This window comes from Manis javanica, chromosome 5 (genome assembly GCF_040802235.1).
Source record: "Manis javanica isolate MJ-LG chromosome 5, MJ_LKY, whole genome shotgun sequence".
In the NCBI taxonomy this organism is placed as follows: domain Eukaryota; kingdom Metazoa; phylum Chordata; class Mammalia; order Pholidota; family Manidae; genus Manis; species Manis javanica.
The window spans coordinates 28,079,901-28,098,928 of NC_133160.1; the positions used below are offsets into that span (position 1 = coordinate 28,079,901).

General features: G+C 48.5%; 1 protein-coding gene across 1 annotated transcript in view; it reads left to right on the forward strand.

The window, feature by feature from the left end:
* Positions 1-13,701, forward strand: part of TGM3 (transglutaminase 3) — a 36,505-nt gene extending 22,804 nt beyond the window's left edge. Inside the window, exons 8-13 of the mRNA XM_017645761.3 lie at positions 2,319-2,422; positions 4,227-4,472; positions 7,277-7,585; positions 8,945-9,102; positions 12,569-12,702; positions 13,099-13,701. Of these exons, the coding sequence (XP_017501250.3) occupies positions 2,319-2,422; positions 4,227-4,472; positions 7,277-7,585; positions 8,945-9,102; positions 12,569-12,702; positions 13,099-13,246 (1,099 nt within the window). The 3' untranslated portion in view covers positions 13,247-13,701. The remainder of the gene's footprint in view (positions 1-2,318; positions 2,423-4,226; positions 4,473-7,276; positions 7,586-8,944; positions 9,103-12,568; positions 12,703-13,098) is intronic.
* Positions 13,702-19,028: the final 5,327 nt, after the last annotated feature.

Genomic DNA, 19,028 nt, shown 5'->3' on the forward strand with positions numbered 1-19,028 from the left:
CTATTACAAACAGTGCTACAGTGCACATCTTGCCATGTGCATTCACATGAGGTTTTTAATAGGAGAAATTCCTAGAAGTGGAAAGACTGACTCTGTAGGTATGTAGATTTCTAAAGGTTTTGCCTACTCATTGCCAAATTGCCCTCCACAAATGCCATACCATTTTAAGCTCCCACCAGCCATGAATGCCAATGCTTGTTTCCCCACGCACAGAAACGAACATCACACAGCAAGTGCATTGTCCTGTGCTTTCATTTTGGACTAGTCTAATAGTTGTAATAGTATCTCTTTCTCACCTTAATTTTCCATTATTAGCAGCGAGGTTAAAACTATTTTCATATGGCTAGTGACCATTGCTATTTCTTAATGAAAATTGCCCACTCATTGTCTTTTATTGGCATGTTTGGCTTTTTCTTTTGTGTTTTTTGTATTGATTGTAAGCACTTTATCATATACAGTAAATATGTAAAATACAGTAAATCTCTGTCTAGCATATATGTTACATGCATTTCCCCTACTTAAGTGATTTTTTTTCCATTTTTCTCTCTCTTCTCCAGATTGGACTATTTCTACTTATCTGTCTTCCAGTTTACTAACTTTTCTCCTGTCATCTCTACCTTGCTAGTAAGTCCCTCCACTGAATTATTTAATTTCAGATATTTGTCTTTTTTCCAGTTAAAACTTTCCATTTGGCTCTTTTATAGATAAATACATAATATTGTCTATGTCTCTGCTAACAGTTCCTCTCTTTTCACCTGTTGTGACCATATTTTCCTTTAGTTCACTGAGCATAGTTATAATAGCTGCTTTAAGAGTCGTTGTCCAATAATTCCAACATCTGGATTATTTTAGGGTTAGTCCCTGAGGGTAAGTTGCATTCTCTGGTTCTTTGTATATTAAGTAATTTGGGATTGTGTCCCAGGCATTGGGTGTGTCTGCATTCAAGCATTTTGTTTTAGCAGCCTACCTAGGGCAGATGCAAACTGTCTCCTCACCTGTGGTGGGCAGCAACTCACGTCTCAGTTCACTTCCTTTATCTTTAGCTGGACTGCTTGTCGCCTCCTACATGCATGGTTCAGAGGTCACCCAAAGGCTTGGGCAGAGTTTATGTATCTATGAGTCTGGGGTCCCTTCTCTGACTTTTTCTTTTCCAGGCCTTTCCCCTCACTCTCTAGGTACCCTGGTTTACCCAGGCTCTGTTTCTTGGCTCCTCAGGTCAGGAAGATGTAGGCTGTCTACTGGAGTTTTTAGTGCCCTGCACTTTATCCCAGCTGTGACCTGTCTTTAGGGCAAAATCACCAAAAGTAAAACTCACTCCATGCTGGCCTTGTCCTCCAAGATTTGACTCCCTTCCAAACCTTCCTGTATTGTTCACCCTCAGGTTTTGTTTTGTTTTGTTCTGCAGTGTTTACTTTTATCTGCAAAAGAGATCATCTATTAGGAGCTTATTCTTTCATATTGGAAACAGAATTATAATTTTTGTTCATTGGTTTGGTATATGCAAGTTTAATATTTTTATCTCTTCGAATTCATCAGTCTTTTCTTTCATGGCAACTCTGCTTAAAACTACCTTCGCCACCTCATGAACATAAAAAAATATTTTTTCAAGTTGGATAGACCTTGGATTCATGCCAGACTTCTGTTTTCTTCCAGTTGGCTCCAAACCCACCCAAGCTGATGTTAATGTGGTTGCATTAGGGGTGGAAAGGAGAAAAAAGAGGACAAAGTCAAGGGATGGAATGACTAAGACTGGCTAACTGGCTGAACCTGAGACATACAGACTGGGAGATGAGGGGATGGGGGTGATGAATATTTTAGGACTAGTTATGTCATTGTTCAATCCAGACGTCAGCCCAGAGGCTTTGTGGCTCTTAGCCAGACCTGTCACTCTGGCCACAGCTCTATCCATTTTCAACCCACGTGTGTACCCCAGTCGGACGCACAGAAGAAAGCTGTGTGGCGTAGGCTGCTGGGCTGCTGGCTCTAACCTAGATCCATTTGGCTCCTCGAAAAGATAGCAAAACATGGTGGTCAGGGACCCAGGTTTTGGAGTTAGGCATTCCTGGGACCAAACTTTGACTCTGCCATTGTTAGCTGCTTAGCTTCTCTGAACCTCAGTTTCCTCTTTTATGAGATGGGCATAAAAATAATACTCATCGCATAGGGAGTTACGTGAATCAATGCTCACCAAGGTTTACCACAATAGTTGGCACACAATAAACTCACTTGATGAGTAGGGAGTGCTGCAGTGTCAACCCAGGGAGTCCTCCACCTGCCTGTGGCCTCGGGCAAGCTCAGCAGTCTGGTTCTGTCTACAGGAACTTCCATGTCTGGAATGAAGGCTGGTTTGCGCGGGCTGACCTGGGCTCCTCCTACAACGGATGGCAGGTTCTGGACGCCACGCCCCAGGAGAGGAGCCACGGTAACCCCCGCCGGCACACTGGCCACGCCCCCTCCCTGGGTCTCCCTCTTAGTCTTGGCCTCTCAGTTCTTTACAGTGACATACTGAGTCTCCTCCATCTCGGCCAGGCGCGATGGGATGAAACCAAACTATTTTCAAAGTAGCTTTCCCCTCCTAATTTTGCTTGGCTCAAGCTGCTATTCAAATGAGTGGCTTCCCTTTGCCCATGCGGCGGCCATCGCTGCTGTCCCCAGCACGTGCCAAGAAAGGAGGGAGAGAAGGCAGCGTCTGCCAGCAGTGACTTTACAGCACCGCCCTTAGTACCCTATTCCTCCAGTACAGGGACCTTCCCGTTCCCCATTGCTCACAGGATTCAGCCCAAATTCCTGGCCCAGCCCCAGACCTCACATCATGACCCCGGCATCTCTTTCACCTACCTCCACTCATGTGCCTCTGCCAAGCTGAGCTGGCCCCATCCCTGTCCCCAAGCTCCCAGATTTCTGCCACCACCCCTGCCCTCTCCCCCTTCCTCTCCCGTCTGAGCTTGGCTCCCAGGCTCTCCAAAAACTTTTCTTCTTCCCTCCTTCAACCTCTAGAGCATGTCTCATCTGTAACTTTCATTTTGAGTTTTTTCTGACTTAGAAAAATAACAATAATTATAAAATTAATAAGCACACATAGTTTAAAAAAAAAACTTCAAAACATTCTAAAAATACTCACAGTGAAAATTAAGTCTTACTGCCTCCCCCAACCCAGCCTCTCTTCCAGAAGCAACGAGTGTTACTAGATTTGGGGGAATTTGAAGGTAGCGTTAATACTTCCAGACACTTTCCAGGCCACTGTTTTTCAAACTTCTCATCTCACTGCAACCCATTAGTGGCTATGCAATCAAGTTAGAAGGTTGTGACCATCATTTGAAGAAATGAAATAGATTGTCATGGAAGAGGTGGGGAGGAAAAGAAAAGAAAATATCAGGGTGCTTTGGACATAGTGAAAACAACTACTGTCCTGTTTCAGGATCACAAATGTGCCACAATGTAAAATCTATTTCTTTCTAGAGGTCATGGTAAAAAAAAATTGAAAGTCACTGTTCCAGGCATAAAAAAGTGTGTGTGTGTGTGTGTGTGTGTGTGTGTGTGTGTGTGTGTGTGTGTATACATGTATTTTGTTTGTTTGTTAAAAACACAATTAGAATAATGCTCTTCTTTTTATTCCACTCACCTTGCTTTTTCTCAGCTGAGCACTTTATGAATGGAACTATATCTATATATTCAAATCTATGTCTACATCTGTATCTCTCCGTCTCTCCGTCTATCCACCCACCTACGCATGCTGAGCACCAGAGGAGGGAGTGGATGGCCAGGGCTTGGGTGCCCAGAAGAACAAGAGACCCTGTGGGCTGGGTGTTTAGGAAGTCTTCCAGGAATGGGGGTGATGATTTGGGAAGAATGATTTACAGAGGTAGATTTACAGGTTAAAGAATGATTTAGGCCCTGAACACAAGACAGCATGAATTTCCTCTCTAGGAAACAAACCGGGGGCGGTGGGTCAACATGAACCGTGTGTCCACAGAGCACAGCGTTGGGCCAGCCTTTTGGAGGTGGAGTCTGACAAGGGTGTGGTGCAGAAAATAAGAGTGGCCGGGGAGGGGCTGTGCTGAGTGCCAAATGAGTGGGGCACAAAGTCGGGGCTGAAGAGTGGGGGTGCAGGGACAGGGGAGCTGGGGGCTGTAGAGGGCCCCCCAGAGGAACAGGCCCTGGGAGGTGGGGCTGTTGCAGAGGGGCCTGGCTTTAGCATGCACCCATCTCTGCACCCTGGCCCCCAGGGGTGTTCCAGTGTGGCCCTGCTTCAGTGTTTGCTGTCCGAGAGGGTGATGTGGACCGGGACTTTGACATGCCCTTCGTGTTTGCGGAGGTAAATGCTGACCGTGTCACCTGGATCTATGATGCCTCCAGCGGTACCCAGAGGCAGAACTCCTTGGACCCAGGCATTATTGGCAAATACATCAGCACCAAGGCAGTGGGCAGCGACTCTCGCGTGGACATCACAGACAAGTACAAGTACCCTGAAGGTAAGGAGGTCACCGCCGGGGCTGTGCCATCCCGGGCTTGATGGTGGGAAGACAGCATGGAGGGTGAAGAAAGGAAAATACCTCCTGTTCTTCCTGGGATCCCAGCCAGTTCTGCCTGAATGATGGCACTGCTCCCTGGCGCCTAACACCCAACAACCCAGTTGGTTTCCCTTGGAGACAGTGGATGCAGTGCCTGCAGAAGTTTGTCACAGAGTGCAGACAGCTGTCAGTCTAGCTCATCTCTAGCTGCGTCCCTTTGTCAATGGCACACATGCAGTGACAGTGCAGAAGTAGCCTCTTGCTCTAGCAGGCCACACTCCTTAATAGGGCCAGTCTTCTAAAATGCTTCCAAATAGTTGCTTCCCTTGATCCTGACAGTTGACTCCAGGGGATCAATGAAGTGCTCTGGTAAAGCCCTGCGTAGCACTAGAGGAGGGAGCTGGCTGGGGGTGCTGGCTGTGGTTCACTAAAGAGGAAAACTGAGCACAGGAGATGGGGTCTGACGCCAAGTCCACACGGTGACCCCTCTGGGTGGTGATATTCGTGGACATTTGGAGGCACAACTCCAGGGTAATGAGATTAGTGGCCTCAGTTTGGCCCCAAACTGCCCCTGCAGGCCATTCCCACGACTAAGGTCCGATAGCCCTTCTCTCTGTCAATAAGCATGTGCTGAGACCTACCCCAGCACCTACTCCATGCTCAACTTCGGGGAGGCAGCAAAGAACATAGCAGATGGGGCCCCTGCCCTCACCAAGCTTGCAGGCCAGGGGTGGCAGATGTAGGACAAATATTTGCAATGATATAGAAACGAGTGTAGGAGCCAGGGAGTAAATAACCCAGGGCAGGAAGTGAACTCCAGTCTGACCATTTATAACTGTGTGACCTCAAGCAGGATTCTTAGGATCTCTGATTCCTGGGTTCCTCCCTGCAAAGGCAAATAGCAGTGCATGTCCTCAGCAGGGTCTGAATGAGCTAGTATACATAAAATGCCATGTGCAGTGCCTGGCACTTAGTGAAGCCTAATACACAGTAGGGATTGTTATCAGCTTCAACATCTGCAGCCCCATTGGAATAGCAACCTCCTGAGGTGGCTTTAGAAGTGCACTGCTCACATGGATATAAGATCCTGGGGGGTTGCTTACCTGTCTCACCTTGATTCTGCTTCTTGGGAGCTCTGGCTGTCCCAACCAAACCCTCTAGGCAACAGAGAGGGGCCATGCCAAGTTATGGGTATCCCTGCAGGACTCCTAGCCATGCTGCAGCCCCTGCTTGCCGTTGCCCATCCTTACCTAATGACGTCACCTTGCCCCTGAGAACACCAGGGAGGAAAAGCTCATAAAGTGCATTGCTAAGCATTTGTGCAACAACCACACCAAGGGAGAAAATAGTAGCAGGAAGCTTAGTCTTGCATAAGCTCAGCAGGTGACCTATAGAGGCATCTGGGCTCCAAACCTCATTATGCAAAACATGCCTGCTTCGAGATCCTGAGCACAGAAGGCTCAGCTCCTTGCACAGATATCAGCCCTGGGTGTGACCTTGCAACTCAGCTAGAGAATGGAAAGTCACCAAAAGGAGCTCAGCCCACCAGGAGCTGTCAGCTTGGGTAATCTGCCTGCCTCCTTTTCAGTAGGGTGTCTGGAAAGACCTTTGGACTGTGGGTCTAGATACCTGGGAACTAGCCCATTCTTCCACGTTTGACCAGTCACTTGAACCAGTTGTTTCTCTTCTTAGAACTTTCATTCTAACATGATGGGCTTGGTTGAGTTGCCCCCTGGTGTCTCAGCGCATTGTCACATGTAACTTATGGGAAAGATTTTGCTAAATTTTAAAGGGCTTATAATGAGTCGCCTGGTGTCTTAAAAATTTCACAGGTTGGTTGGGGAAAGTGGGGGCCATAAGCATGGTCTGCACATATAAATGACAATTCTTCTCTTCGTGTACCTCTGTTATGTTCCTGGAAGGTCAACCCCTTCTCCTTGATGGCAGATCTATCTTCAGGTCAAGGTGGGGAGTCTAGTGTGAACTGTGTGGTCAACGCTGACTCACAGGCTTGGAGCTGGTTACTTAGCCCTTAGTGCCCCAGAGCCATGATCTTTAGGGTACCTTTTGGCCATCCTCGGGGCTATTTATGCCATCACAGTCAGCAACACCCATGGTTGGAGTCATAATCAGAATACCTGTCCTTTGTATTTTTGAAAACTGAACTCTGTTGACAATTTTAACTAGTAACTCAGAACCATACCAACCATGGGAAGTTCTTGTCAACTGACACAAAGGTGTCACTCTTTAACCCTCAAAGTACCTTAGAAACAAGGTGGAAAAGAGTAAAGTGATTTGAAAAAAGTTCTAATGATATCAGTTCTCAATCATAATTTTTTCCTTTTTTTGCTTATAAACTCATTCTACCCTTTCCAGATCAGTTTTTGTTATATATTAAAAAAGGATCTGTTTGTTTTTTAAGTCTTACAAGGGACCTTGTATCCAAAAAAGAGGAAAGAATGAAATCTAACCTAATTCACCTAAGCAAAATATTCAAGCCATATAGTAATTTTCTGCTGATAAAGCTCTCCCTACAGCTCCTTGGAAATGTAGAGCTAATTGGAAAAGTGCCACAGACCAGCTGTTCTGTGAGCCTCACATTAAGGGGGATCAAATGGAGACCTGGAGAAGTCGGACACTTGCTTGGATCCAAATCCTTGTGCAGCAGCAGAACCAGTGGAAGTACTAGGCTGCCTCTCCAGGCAGCACACTGTCTTTTGTCCAAGTTGCCACTGCATCCCTGCCATGCTTCTCTCTTTTCCCAGGTTCCAGGCAAGAAAGACAAGTGTTTGAAAAGGCTCTGGGGAAACTTAAACCCAGTGCATCTCTTGGCCCAACATCCGCAAGAGGCTTGGAAGTTGAGGAGCGGGACCCTAGCATCTCTGGGAAGTTCAAGGTCACTGGCATACTGGCAGTGGGCAAAGAAGTCAACCTGGGCTTGATACTCAAAAACTTGACAAGTGATATGAAGACAGTGACCGTGAACATGACAGCCTGGACCATCGTCTACAACGGCACGCTAGTTCACGAGGTGTGGAAGGACTCTGTCACAATCTCCCTGGATCCCAGTGAAGGTAATGCACCCTGTGGTTTGCCGGGGTGCCGTGCATCCAAGGTAGCTAATATTCTGCTGCAGGGGGACAGTTCCTGTTGGAACTGACTCAGCTGGCTAGGGAGGAGGTGCACACGGCTTCTGTAGTTAATCTGTGGGTTCTGAAGTTTTAGAAGTTGTCGTGTGATGAATAGTACAAGTCGGAGTGGTGCCAACCAAATCCTTTTGCACCCTGGGGGAGGAAGGAGGGAGGCTTTGGCAGTTAACAGGCATACTGCAATATCCCATATAGGCATACGCCACTTTTCCCCTTGTGCAGCATGCTTCCTTATATTCTGCCTCATTTGACCTTCTTAAAAGGGCAGGTTTCCTCATCCCTTTTTACATAGGCAGGAACTGAGGCTTGTTCCAGAGATTAAATGTCATAACTAGTAAGTGACAATGCCAGGATCTTGGTCTTAGGTTTCCTGATGCTAAATGCAGTGCCACACCCCATTTTTTGGGTTGTACTGTTAACATCTCTCGCATTTGTCACCCCCCATCCCACAGTGAATCGCTTTTCAGATTTGACACTCGTAGGGTAGTAATATACCCTGGGGTCTTGGCCCCTTGTCCGGTGTTCCTCCACATCCACCAGCAGAGTGGGGTGAAGGTTCCTGATTTTTGTCAACACTGATGTGTTTTCTTGGAGGTCTGAGAATCAGGAGAAACAGGGACTCCTTGCTCCTGGGTAGCACAGATGGAAGGTGATAAGGTGGAGCAGAAACAGGCTGGTGCTCTGGAAGGATTAGAATGCAGGTGTGCCCACACTGGCAAAATCCTTCAAGCTGTTATGAAAAATCTGGATTCACAAAGCAGATTAACAAAGGTGGGGTGGCTATTTGCTTCATATAAGGAACCAATAAAAACTGATTAATTATGCAGCACATCTTAAAAGAATTCTGTCTGCAAAGAAACTGAGGTGTGTTACATCTGCCAGAAGGCAACATCCCTAGTAACCTGTCTTCTGGCAGGATCTTAGCAGAACTCTTCCCCATACCAGAAGCAATTGCCTGGCTGTTATTCACCTTCAAAGCTCAAGGGAAGAGCTATTTTTATAGGCCAAAAATAATTCATGTGAGGGAAATGGTTTTAAAAAACCATACTTCTGCAGGAGGCAGCAAAGTAAAGTGGGGAGTGGGGAGGAGGCAGGTAAAGTAGTCCTAGAAGCCTGATGCTGTCACCTACTTTCTGGGTGGCCCTGTAAGTCCTCCTCCCTCTCTGAGCCTCATTGTTCACCAGCAGGTATAAGGGCCTGTCACCTCCACATTGGAGGCAGGCTATGGAGGTTTCAGAAGTGAATCCACTCCCTCTCACTCTGCTTCCTGGCTTCTCCTTCCAGAAACGCAGTATCCCGTGAAGATCTCGTACGCCCAGTATGAGAAGTACCTGAAGTCGGATAACATGATCCGGGTCACATCCGTATGCCAGGCCCCTGACGAGTCTGAGGTGGTGGTGGAGAGGGACATCATCCTGGATAACCCCACCCTGACCCTGGAGGTAAAGGGCTGGCGAAGGGGCACCTTCCAGCCAGCTCAGCCCCTGGGTGCACTGCCAGCCCCCAGGCCACAGGAAGATCTTCCCCACTGAGCGGGGCAGGCAGCTGGGCCCATCAGGCTTTCCAGTGTCCTCACTCCCCATCTGACAAAACAAACAGGCACATTTGCCCACTTCTTTGGTTCCAGCTCTTGACCCACCAGGGCTGTTAGCTGGGGGGCTCTTCCACGCCCTCGCCCAGGCACTCAGTTCTGAGCCTCTGCTGTGCTCTGGGCTGTGTGAGGCTCAGGAGTCCCAGAGGCACGAGGGGTGGCTCCCGCCCTCAGGGAGCCCGCAGCCCGGCCCCCACCCAACTTATTTGGGGAACAGATCAGAAATGGGCACAACTCACATGCACCTGCACTCTCGAGACCCCTGAGCTACAGAATCGCGAACCCTTAGGAGCCTAGTCTGTCTCCCCTACCTGCCATTTCACACGTGGCAAACTGAGGCCTGGGTAGGGAAAGGAAAGTCAGTCACTGCCAGAGCCAGGGCCAGCCTCCCAGCCCAGGGCCCTTCCCAGGGCATCTGGGCATGTCACCATCACAGAGGCTGAGGATGACTGTGTCTCCGCTCTTAGGGTTTGCTTCTGTTATCAGCTCAGCTCCCAGGCTCCCTCCCAGGAGCCCAGGAGTGAGGCTTGAGGTCTGCAGGAGACTGGGGCTTCCCTGTCACTTCCTCTGCTCTAGGCAGGAGTACATGTGGGGACTCCCTGCCTGAGCCTCCCTCTCTAACTGCCACCCTCCCAGCTCAGGTGGAGAGTGCCAGAGCCGATGGCACAGATCAGAGGGGGAACAGGCTGGCAGGCAGGAACAGGCAATTGGCTGGGCAGAGGAGGTGGAGTCTTCCCATGGGGGTCCCACAGAAAGCCTCATGGTCAGGCTCCTCCTGCACCTACTATGTCTACCATCGGCCCCAACTGTCCAGACAATGATTGCCTTTTCTGCTGTGTTCTGGGCTGTGCCAGGCTCAGGAGTCACAGATGCACAAGGGGTGACTTTCTGTGCATAGACAGTGCCTCCCAAGCCCCAGACTTTTAAAGGAGCCTGGTAATTGTGGCTGCCCTCATTCCCACTGCTCCTTAAGCTGTGCCTTAGCTGCAGGGATTCCTGACCTCAGACAGAGCGCAGGGGCACCAAGGGTGCTGCCCGCTCTTGGGCAACCAGCCTGAGTCTGAGCCCTATCACTGTCCTGGTGAGTCTGGACTGTTCTTTGGAGTTGGGTGGTCTCCCACCTTAGGGTCTAGGGAGCCAGTGACTGGCCATCACATGGGGCAAAGCAGAGGGGCAGTGACACTTTCAGCAGTCGGCACCCAGTCGCTCCATCTCTGTGCCCCAGTTGCTCCAGTGCTGTCGGGGATAACGTACTTCCTTTGCAGGGTATCATTTCCTCAGGGAAGCCTTCCCTGAAGGACCCTGCTCCAGTCCCCAGTTAGGCTTGGTGCCCAGTTATACAACCTCAGAGCCTTCTGTCCGCTTACACCATGGCTTTTGTTCTAGTTGAAGTTACACTTAATTATTGGTGCAATTACTTGGTGGTAGTCTCCTAGCTGACCATAAATTCCACAAGGGAAGTGATACCCCTGTTCCAGGCCCATCACCATCTCCCCTGGTATAATACCTTGGAAGCTAATCTGTATTTGTAAAACAGAAACAGAATTGGAAACCAGCTACTTGACCCCAGGCTTGCATTCTTCCCCACCTACAAGCATTTTGATTATCAGTCCATGCTTGTCCTCCCACTTGTTAAAGCCTCTCCTGGTTCCCAAGGCATTTCCAAGAAATGTACTCCATCCCTAGAGATACAATAGACAGCTGTGCACTGATTCCCACTCCTGAGGCTGGGAAATGCTGCTGAGTAGTAGCCAGATCAGTTGTGAAAACATTCTACGTTCAAATGATTCACATTTAAGTGAAGGTAATTTTCTTCCCTTTTATGCTCCCTATCCAATACCCCCAAACTTTTTTAGAACTTTCTCTTTTATTCAGTGATTTTGCTCTACATCTTTTGGATTTTCATATCAAGTCAGCCTGGTCTTTAAGAAGACTATAACATCTTTAGAAAAGAAATCAGAATTCACACAGGCTGGAAATATGCTATCAAGAACTTTCTTATTTAACCATTTTAAAAAGCATCTGGTCTTTCTTCTTTTGGGCATCTTTGTGTAATTTCCTTCTAACACAATCTCTCCTTTACGTCAGCCTTCAAAGAATCAATACATTCTTGTCTTGATGGAATAAATCAATGCCTAGCTAACTCAGAGCAAGGCGTGTTTTTAAACTCATGGGGGTGATATGTATGAAAAGATAATAATTTGGGTAAAATCCCTTTATCTCATCTAGTACTGGTTAGCAATAGACAATGAGGACTTTTAGACTGCAGAATCAGCCCATAAAATCTGAACTTTGTTCCACAGAATAACATCCTTAGTGTTGGCCCATGAACCACTGACAATCATACATACATTTCTGGTGGTTCACCCTCTCCTTGGGGTGCATGTGCAGATTTGGGTCAATAGAACAGGGTAGTAAATAAAAAAAGAAAAGCAAATACATGAAAATCTCAAGTTGCATATCAATGCAAAAAGATGGCACCCTTTATGTGGCCTTGTTGTATCTCAATGGCATAAAATTATGCTTCACACTTCAAATTATGCCATATACTTAAATGAGTTACGTGGGAGAAATCACAGTATCAGTCACAGTCTCTAAAAATATCTCAATTTGCACAAATTATTGGTAGACATTACAGGGCCCAGTGAGAAGAGCAAGCACTCTGCGACCAGAGAGACCTTGGCTGTGTTATCAGTCTGAAGAGCTGCTCTAATACTACAAAATGTGTGCAGTGAGGATTGGTGAGCAAGAAAAAGAAAACCCAAACGAACAAAAAGCCCTCACCTCTAGTGATGCTCCACAGAAGAGGAAAAGAAAGCCATCAGTCATACAGTGGCAGTGTCTATTCGCATGATCTCATTTGGTTCCTTCTAGCCCGAGGGGAAGGCAGAGAGAGATGATTAGTCCTCTTCATCACAGGAGGGATTTGATGTCTGAAGAGATGATGTGTCTGCCGAATCATGGCTGCTCCTTGGAGAAAGCACAGGCTTTCATCTCTGGGAGCAAATAGTCCAGGCTGCCCTCGCCCGGATGAGTATGGAAAGGGGCCGGTGAACCCGGCAGGGAGGCTCAAGTGCTCCCAGCCACCACGACGTGCTGCCTCTCCCTGTGAGAGAGTGTCCTGTTTGCAGCACGCGGATGAAAACAATTCCCTAGGAACGCCCTGCACGGGTGTCCCTGGCACTTAGGAGGCCCCTGCAAACAGTCCTCCCTCACTCTGTCCTCAGTGACATCTTCTGCATCACCAAGTCACCAGCTCAGCCCCACCAGCTCCCACCAAGTGGCAGATGAGACTCCATCAGCCCCTCTCCCCACAGATGCTGGACCAGGCCCAGGTGCAGAAGCCCCTGAACGTGCAGATGCTCTTCTCCAACCCACTGGATGAGCCAGTCAAAGACTGCGTGCTGATGGTGGAGGGGAGCGGCCTGCTGCTGGGCAGCCTCAAGATCGAGTGAGTCCCCAGCCTGAGGGGACAGCGTGGGATGGGGGAGGGGGTGGAGAGGGCCTTCCCAGAGCTCCGGGCAGAGCAGACAGAGCTCCTCAGGCTTAGGAACTCTGGAGTCTGCACGCAGGAATACACATTTGCGTTTGGTTTCGAGGTTCCCCAAACTTGAACTCCTGGAAGTCCAGGTCACCAGAGCTTGGAGCTGGTCCTCGGGGCTCAGCATATTTGGGAGACCACAGGACCCCCACTTTTCCTGCTGAGGGACTCCAGGGTTGAAGGGGCCCCGTGACCCAACAAGGTGCTAGAGGAAGCTGGAGAGGCAGGGCCGAGGCTGCAGAAGGCCTACCTAGCCTGAGGTCCATGACTCTCACCGTCAGCACTGACCTGTGCCCTTCCCAACAGCGTGCCAAATCTGAGCCCCAAGGAGCGGTCCCGCGTGCGTTTTGAGGTCCTGCCTACCCGGAGTGGCACCAAGCAGCTGCTCGCCGATTTCTCCTGCAACAAGTTCCCTGCAATCAAGGCCATGCTGTCCATCGACGTGGATGAGTGAAGGGCCTCGGTGGCCCCATACAAACTTGGGTACCACTGAGCAGGCAGGCTCTCCTGTGGAGTGAGCCCCCTGCCCTTGCTGTCCAGCCTGGGAAACCCACTCTGTCCCCCAAGGAGGGCTGGACACAGCCTCCAGCCTCCGGCACACATCCCCTACACACTCCCAGGCTGGACTGGCTCCACCCTGGCCCGTGACTTGACCACTTCTGCACATTCCCATGGAGCCCCATGGCCCTCTCAGCCCTCATGCCCACCAGTGCTGCAGGACCGAGTGGCACCTGACCCAGCCACTCTCTGAATGGATACGGGGGAGAAGACAGTCTGGACTTTTTGCTGATCCCCAGTTTGTAGTTGGAACATTCCTGCACCTTCCTCAGGCCACTGGGAAGGAGAGGACATGGTTAGCCATCTGCAATGGCACTCACATTCCTTACATTCCAAATAAATGTTTTAAAAGAGTGCGATGGCCCAGCACCAACTCTACAAGACTGCTGCTTTGCCTAAGGTAGTGGAGAAGGAGAGACAGGGGCTGGGGCCATGTCCTTCTGGAGAAGGAATGACCTTGGGGAGGCCTTGTTCTCTGCATTTCAATATCCAAAGGGAGTGGGCTCCCTTGTCCTGTGTAGCTCTAGGCGCAAAACTAGGGAGATATTTCAAGTCAATTTAGGAGAACTTTCTAATATGATATCCAAAAATAGATTAGACTGACTTAGGAGGGAGCTCCTTGTCACAGGCAGGCTTCTAGCACTCTTTGGGTGGCCAGGCAAACTCTTTTAGGACCCTTTACAGGCGTCAGAAAAGGCACTTCACAAAGTCTGCCCTGGAACCCTTTTGCAAAGCAGACACCAGGGGTGCCCAGACCCTGCTCACCCTGGGCTCCTCCCAGCTTGCACCATCCTCTTCCTGCAGCCAGGAGAGAATGGGCTGCTCCCAGCAACACAGCACAGCTAACTCAGCTGCAGCCTTCCCTGCCTTCACACACACTCTGACGGTTTCTCAGTCTTTGCCCCTTGGGATGACCCCAGACAGATCCCACAGTTCTCTGTCACTTGTGCTGACGAACTCATTTTGGCAACCATACCTCACTTTCTAATTGAAGGGACCAGCCCAGCCTCAGCAGAAGCTTTGGACTCACATCCAGCTCTAGGCTTCTGCCCTGTGCTCAGCTCAGGCCTGAAACATTCTTTGTCTTCCTTCCCCATCCCCTCCCGTTGCTTGGTCCATCAGGGCTGGAGCAGGGAGACAGGGAGTTCAGAGGAAAATGACAAAGGTCTGTTTCTCTGGTGCTGATACAGCAATGGCCGCTGATGCCCTCTGCAAGGCCGGCATGGAAAGGCGGGTTTCCTGCTCCCTGTGTTCCTCGCTGTGGGCAATATGCCGTCTGGTTCAGCCTCCAGAAGTGCAAGCTAGGGGGACGTTACTGCGCTGCAGGTAGTTGGCTTGCATGATGGCTTAGCCCGCTTCCCTTTCAGGGGGTCCACTGGCCTGTGGGAATCTCATACCTCCTAATCCCACCAAACGGGGCAAGCAGGCAGTCCGGTGCCCCCTCCTCCTCCTCCTGCATCTCAAGCTGCCCCAGCCTCAGCGTCCCACCTCCACAATTCCCCTGGGGGCAGCCAGCACCACCACCTGGGTCCCCCCTTTGCTCCCACTGACAAGGCACCCTCACCAGGTGCAGCTCTGGTGCCTGAAGGCAGCCAGCCTCTCCTGCAGAGCAAGAAGCTTGTCTCCCCTCTTGCAGGCTTCACCACTCTCTCCAAGTATTCTTGGGGCCTTGCCCCTTGCCTCAACCCAGAGATTCCTCCTCAGAAACCCTGCCTCGGTCCCCAGTGAGGACTTCTGAGAAACTGACAGACTTCTGCTCTGTTTTCTGAAGAAATCCAGAGTTTTCTGTTTCCTCCCATCCATGTGAGACCTGCCCCAAACCTCACTTCCCTCCAGCATGAGCCCCATCAGCAAGCACTTCCTGAGCACCACTTTGTGCTAGGCTCTGTGCTGAGCACAGGGTCCAGAGAGATTAAAAACCACCAACAGCATGATCCCTCCTAAGGCATGACATTAAAAATCCATGTGGAGTTTCCAAGGCCCAGGCCATGTGTCTTGTGAAAGCTGTATCTAACAGCCCTCCACCCTACCTGGGTTCCAAAGAATTTTAGCAATAAAACAAAGAAAGAGCAGACAGAGGCCACAATGCTACATTTATTTCTGGTAGAACTGAAGTTGGGGGATGTAGCATAGTGCAAAATGCAAGTGGGTCTGCTAGTTGAACCCCACAATCAGATGGCTTCGGTTAGGGTATATGTTCAGCTGCCATAGCAGGAGACCGAAGTGTGATCCCTGGGAACCCTTTCCATTACTTGTTTTAATTGTCCGTCTTTTGAGTCCCACCCTTACACATTTGAAGAGATAATACAATTCAACATACAATTAATCACCACCTCTTGACAACGCTCATTATGTGACAGGCTGTGAACCAAGAGCTTTAGATGCAGTATCTGATTTAATCCTCCCAACGAACTTACCGGTATAAATACTAGTATCTCCCATGTTACCGTTGAGGGAGTAAGGCTCACAGACGTTGAGTCATTTGCACAAGACCCCAGAGCCACGAAGTGGAGAAATTGGAGTTCAGACCCTTCTGTCTATCTTCAGAGCTAAATTCACTATGCTAATGTGCCCAACACTGTTGGTGACCTACGGTCGTTTCTCCTTCCTTGCTAGGAGGTCAGGCTCTGGTTGAATAGATGTTCCTGAGGGCGGATCTGGTTAAGAAGAACAGAATGCTCTGGCATGTTGCAAAATTCTCCCATCTTCATCATGAAAACCTGGTAGAGCTCCTGGAGGTAAAACTCACAAAAAAAGAGTTGGGGCCTGTCTTTGACGGGCTTCTACCTGGAGTTTTTAACTCTCATACTGGCCCACATTGAGCCTCCAGCAAAGCGCCAGTCGGACCTCACTGGTTCCTGCAGAGGCTGCTGCTTATGGGTTTCTGCTCCCTAAATTGTGATTCTCTGCAGCACCTGGCAGGCTCTCTAATTCCGGGACAGCCGTGTGCCCTGTGGAGTCCCTTCTCTTACACATCTAAGAGTTGTTGGTTTTTTCAGTGTATTCAGCTTTTTACTTGTTAAGATGAAGTGGCAACTTCCAAGATTCTTGCATGCCAGGCTGGAAGCTGGAAGTCTGTTATAAGCATTTTATAGTTATTTATTCATTTAATCCTTCCAACAAGCTTTTGAGGAAAGGACTAATAACATCTTCATTCTGTAGATGAGGGAACTGAGATTTAGAGTCAATCAGGTCCCAGGGCAGTTAGTAAATGGCAGTGCTAGTACCTAAGTAGACTGGCTCTAGCGCCTAACCTCTGTGCTAAGCAATATGACCTGCAGAGATTCCTAAAAGGTATCCAGTGACAAACGCCATCACAGATTTGCAAGGAGACAGGGAAGTAGATGCAGAAACCCAAGGAAGTATGTCTCTGCCATGGCACCCGGCCCTGGAGAGACATTCAAGGAGGATGCCTCCTCCAGCCTACTTCCTTACAATGACTTAGTTACTGGCTCTCTTTTCCTATAATGATGAAGTGCCATCAGCAGGGGACCTGAGAGTCCCTCTTCCCAGAAGCAGCCTCTTCAACCTGCCCTGTGTCTAGCTCTGGGCTACACCGCCTCCCAGCCTTGATCACACCTGCCTCAAAAGCCAGCCTCAAGCAGCTGGATTCAACCAGCATCTTCCAGAGCCTACCCAGTAGTTGGGACGCTTTGTGCCATTATGTCATTTCTCCTCCCAGCAGACTTTAAAGCTGGGCATTATTTATCCTCCATTTTATACCAATGGGAAAATGGAGGCTTAGAGCCAGTTTTCTCCATTCTTTGCTCTTATTCTAATCTTCACACACCTTTATGATCACCTACAATACTTCACTGCAATCATTTGGTTATCTGTCGATGGATGCCAATCTTACAGGATGGAAACATGGGCAAACATGAATAAAAATGATATATTGATATTGCATTATAATATATGATATGCTCATTGACATTACATGGTGAGTTCAATGAGTTTGAATTATTGGCAACATAATTTGTTGTGCAATGAAGTTGGCCTATTAACACAGCAATTCCATTAATCCTGCATGTTGCCTTCAGTGATCTATGACTTACTATCACTAATAAGCCTGCATCTTTAGCATGCCTCAGAAGATGTATTCTGACTTTATGGCCACTCTGTAATAAAGTAACTTGCTCTCTCTTGTGAAATAAAATTATTTTAATATACATAGACACATTTATTAAAATATTTTTAGACAAATATATTTACAGTATAAAAATTCCTTCAATATATAAGCATATAAGAGAGTGAGAAAATAAACTCTTCCCTTTCCCTACTCTCTTGCACTCCTTTCCCCCAAAGGACATGTAAGTTATAAGTTTGGAGTTCTTTCCTTCTCAGTATTTCTAAGCCCTTGGGGGTTGAAAGTGGGGTGCCTCCTAGTGTTCCACTCTGGGAATTACAGGCTTTTGTAAAATCAGTGCTTCAGACTGAAGGCCAGCCTTCTGTTTAAACTTGAAATGTCTGTGAGGAATGGGGGCATAACTCCACAGAAATATTTTGGTATTTTTGTGTATGACATTAGCAACTTAACTTACCTGCTCCTGGAAAATGTGACCTCCCAGGATCACCAAGCCATTAAATTCCAGAGCCAAAATTTCAATGAATCAAAGATGATTAATGAGCCCCTACTATAAACGGTTCCAGGGATTCAGCACAAATGACACATGCTTTCAAGAAGTTTGTTAACACAGGGAGGCAGAGGTATGGGAGAGGATGTGAGAACATTGATAATAAAATGAGTAATCAAATAAATATTGTTAGGCTGGAGGAAGAAAAAACAAGGACATGCAAACAGAACAGATAGATGCCTTAGGGGCAGAACAGACCAGACCCCAAGGTCCATGCCTTATATGGAAAGGGGACAGCTCTCCCTGAATTTCATCCTTCTGATGGGCCAACTAAGACCCGAATGTCAGCCTCCTCCCTCTTGGAAGGTAAAAAAGTTTCTAGTTGTCTATTATGTCACCTTTAGCCAATCATACCTCTCCACGCCCCTAAGATAGCTCGCCCACTCCTCCCCCTCCTAATCCCTTATAAGCCCCACCTCCATGACCGGGTGTGACTTCCCTGGCCTGTAATACCCAGACCATGGAACATCACCCGGGAGTTGCACTCAAATAAACTACCAGGCCCTTTGTTGCCTCTCTTCACCTACTTATTTCGGCTAAAATTTATCTTACAAATATAAAGTGTAAATTCAAGTAATGATTAATACACTGATGGGGGGAGGGTGTTAGGGAGTGACTGGATTGGGCTGGCCCTCTGATAGGTGATACTTGGGTAGAAACCCAACATGAACTATAAGGAAGAGTCATGTGAAGACCTAAAGGAGTGAGTTCCAGGAACAGTGGGGCAAAGCCCTTTAGTGGGAGTATCCCTGGTATGTACGCAGAGCATACAGGAAGCAGTGCTCCCCGTGGGGCTATGAGGGCCAGAGGAACCCCAGTGAAGGCAGAGAGGAGGCTGGAGGGGGCAAAGATCCCACAGGGCCTTGTAGACCACTGTAAGGACTTTTTCTTCTATTCTGAATGAGATGGGGAGCCCAAGAGGATTTTGAGCAGAGAAGAGACAGGATCTGACCTGTGTTTTAAAAGAAACCCTCTGCTGTTGCAGGGAGTCCAGTGAAGAGGTTATTAAAACCATCCAGGTAAGAGATGACAGGCCAAGGTGGT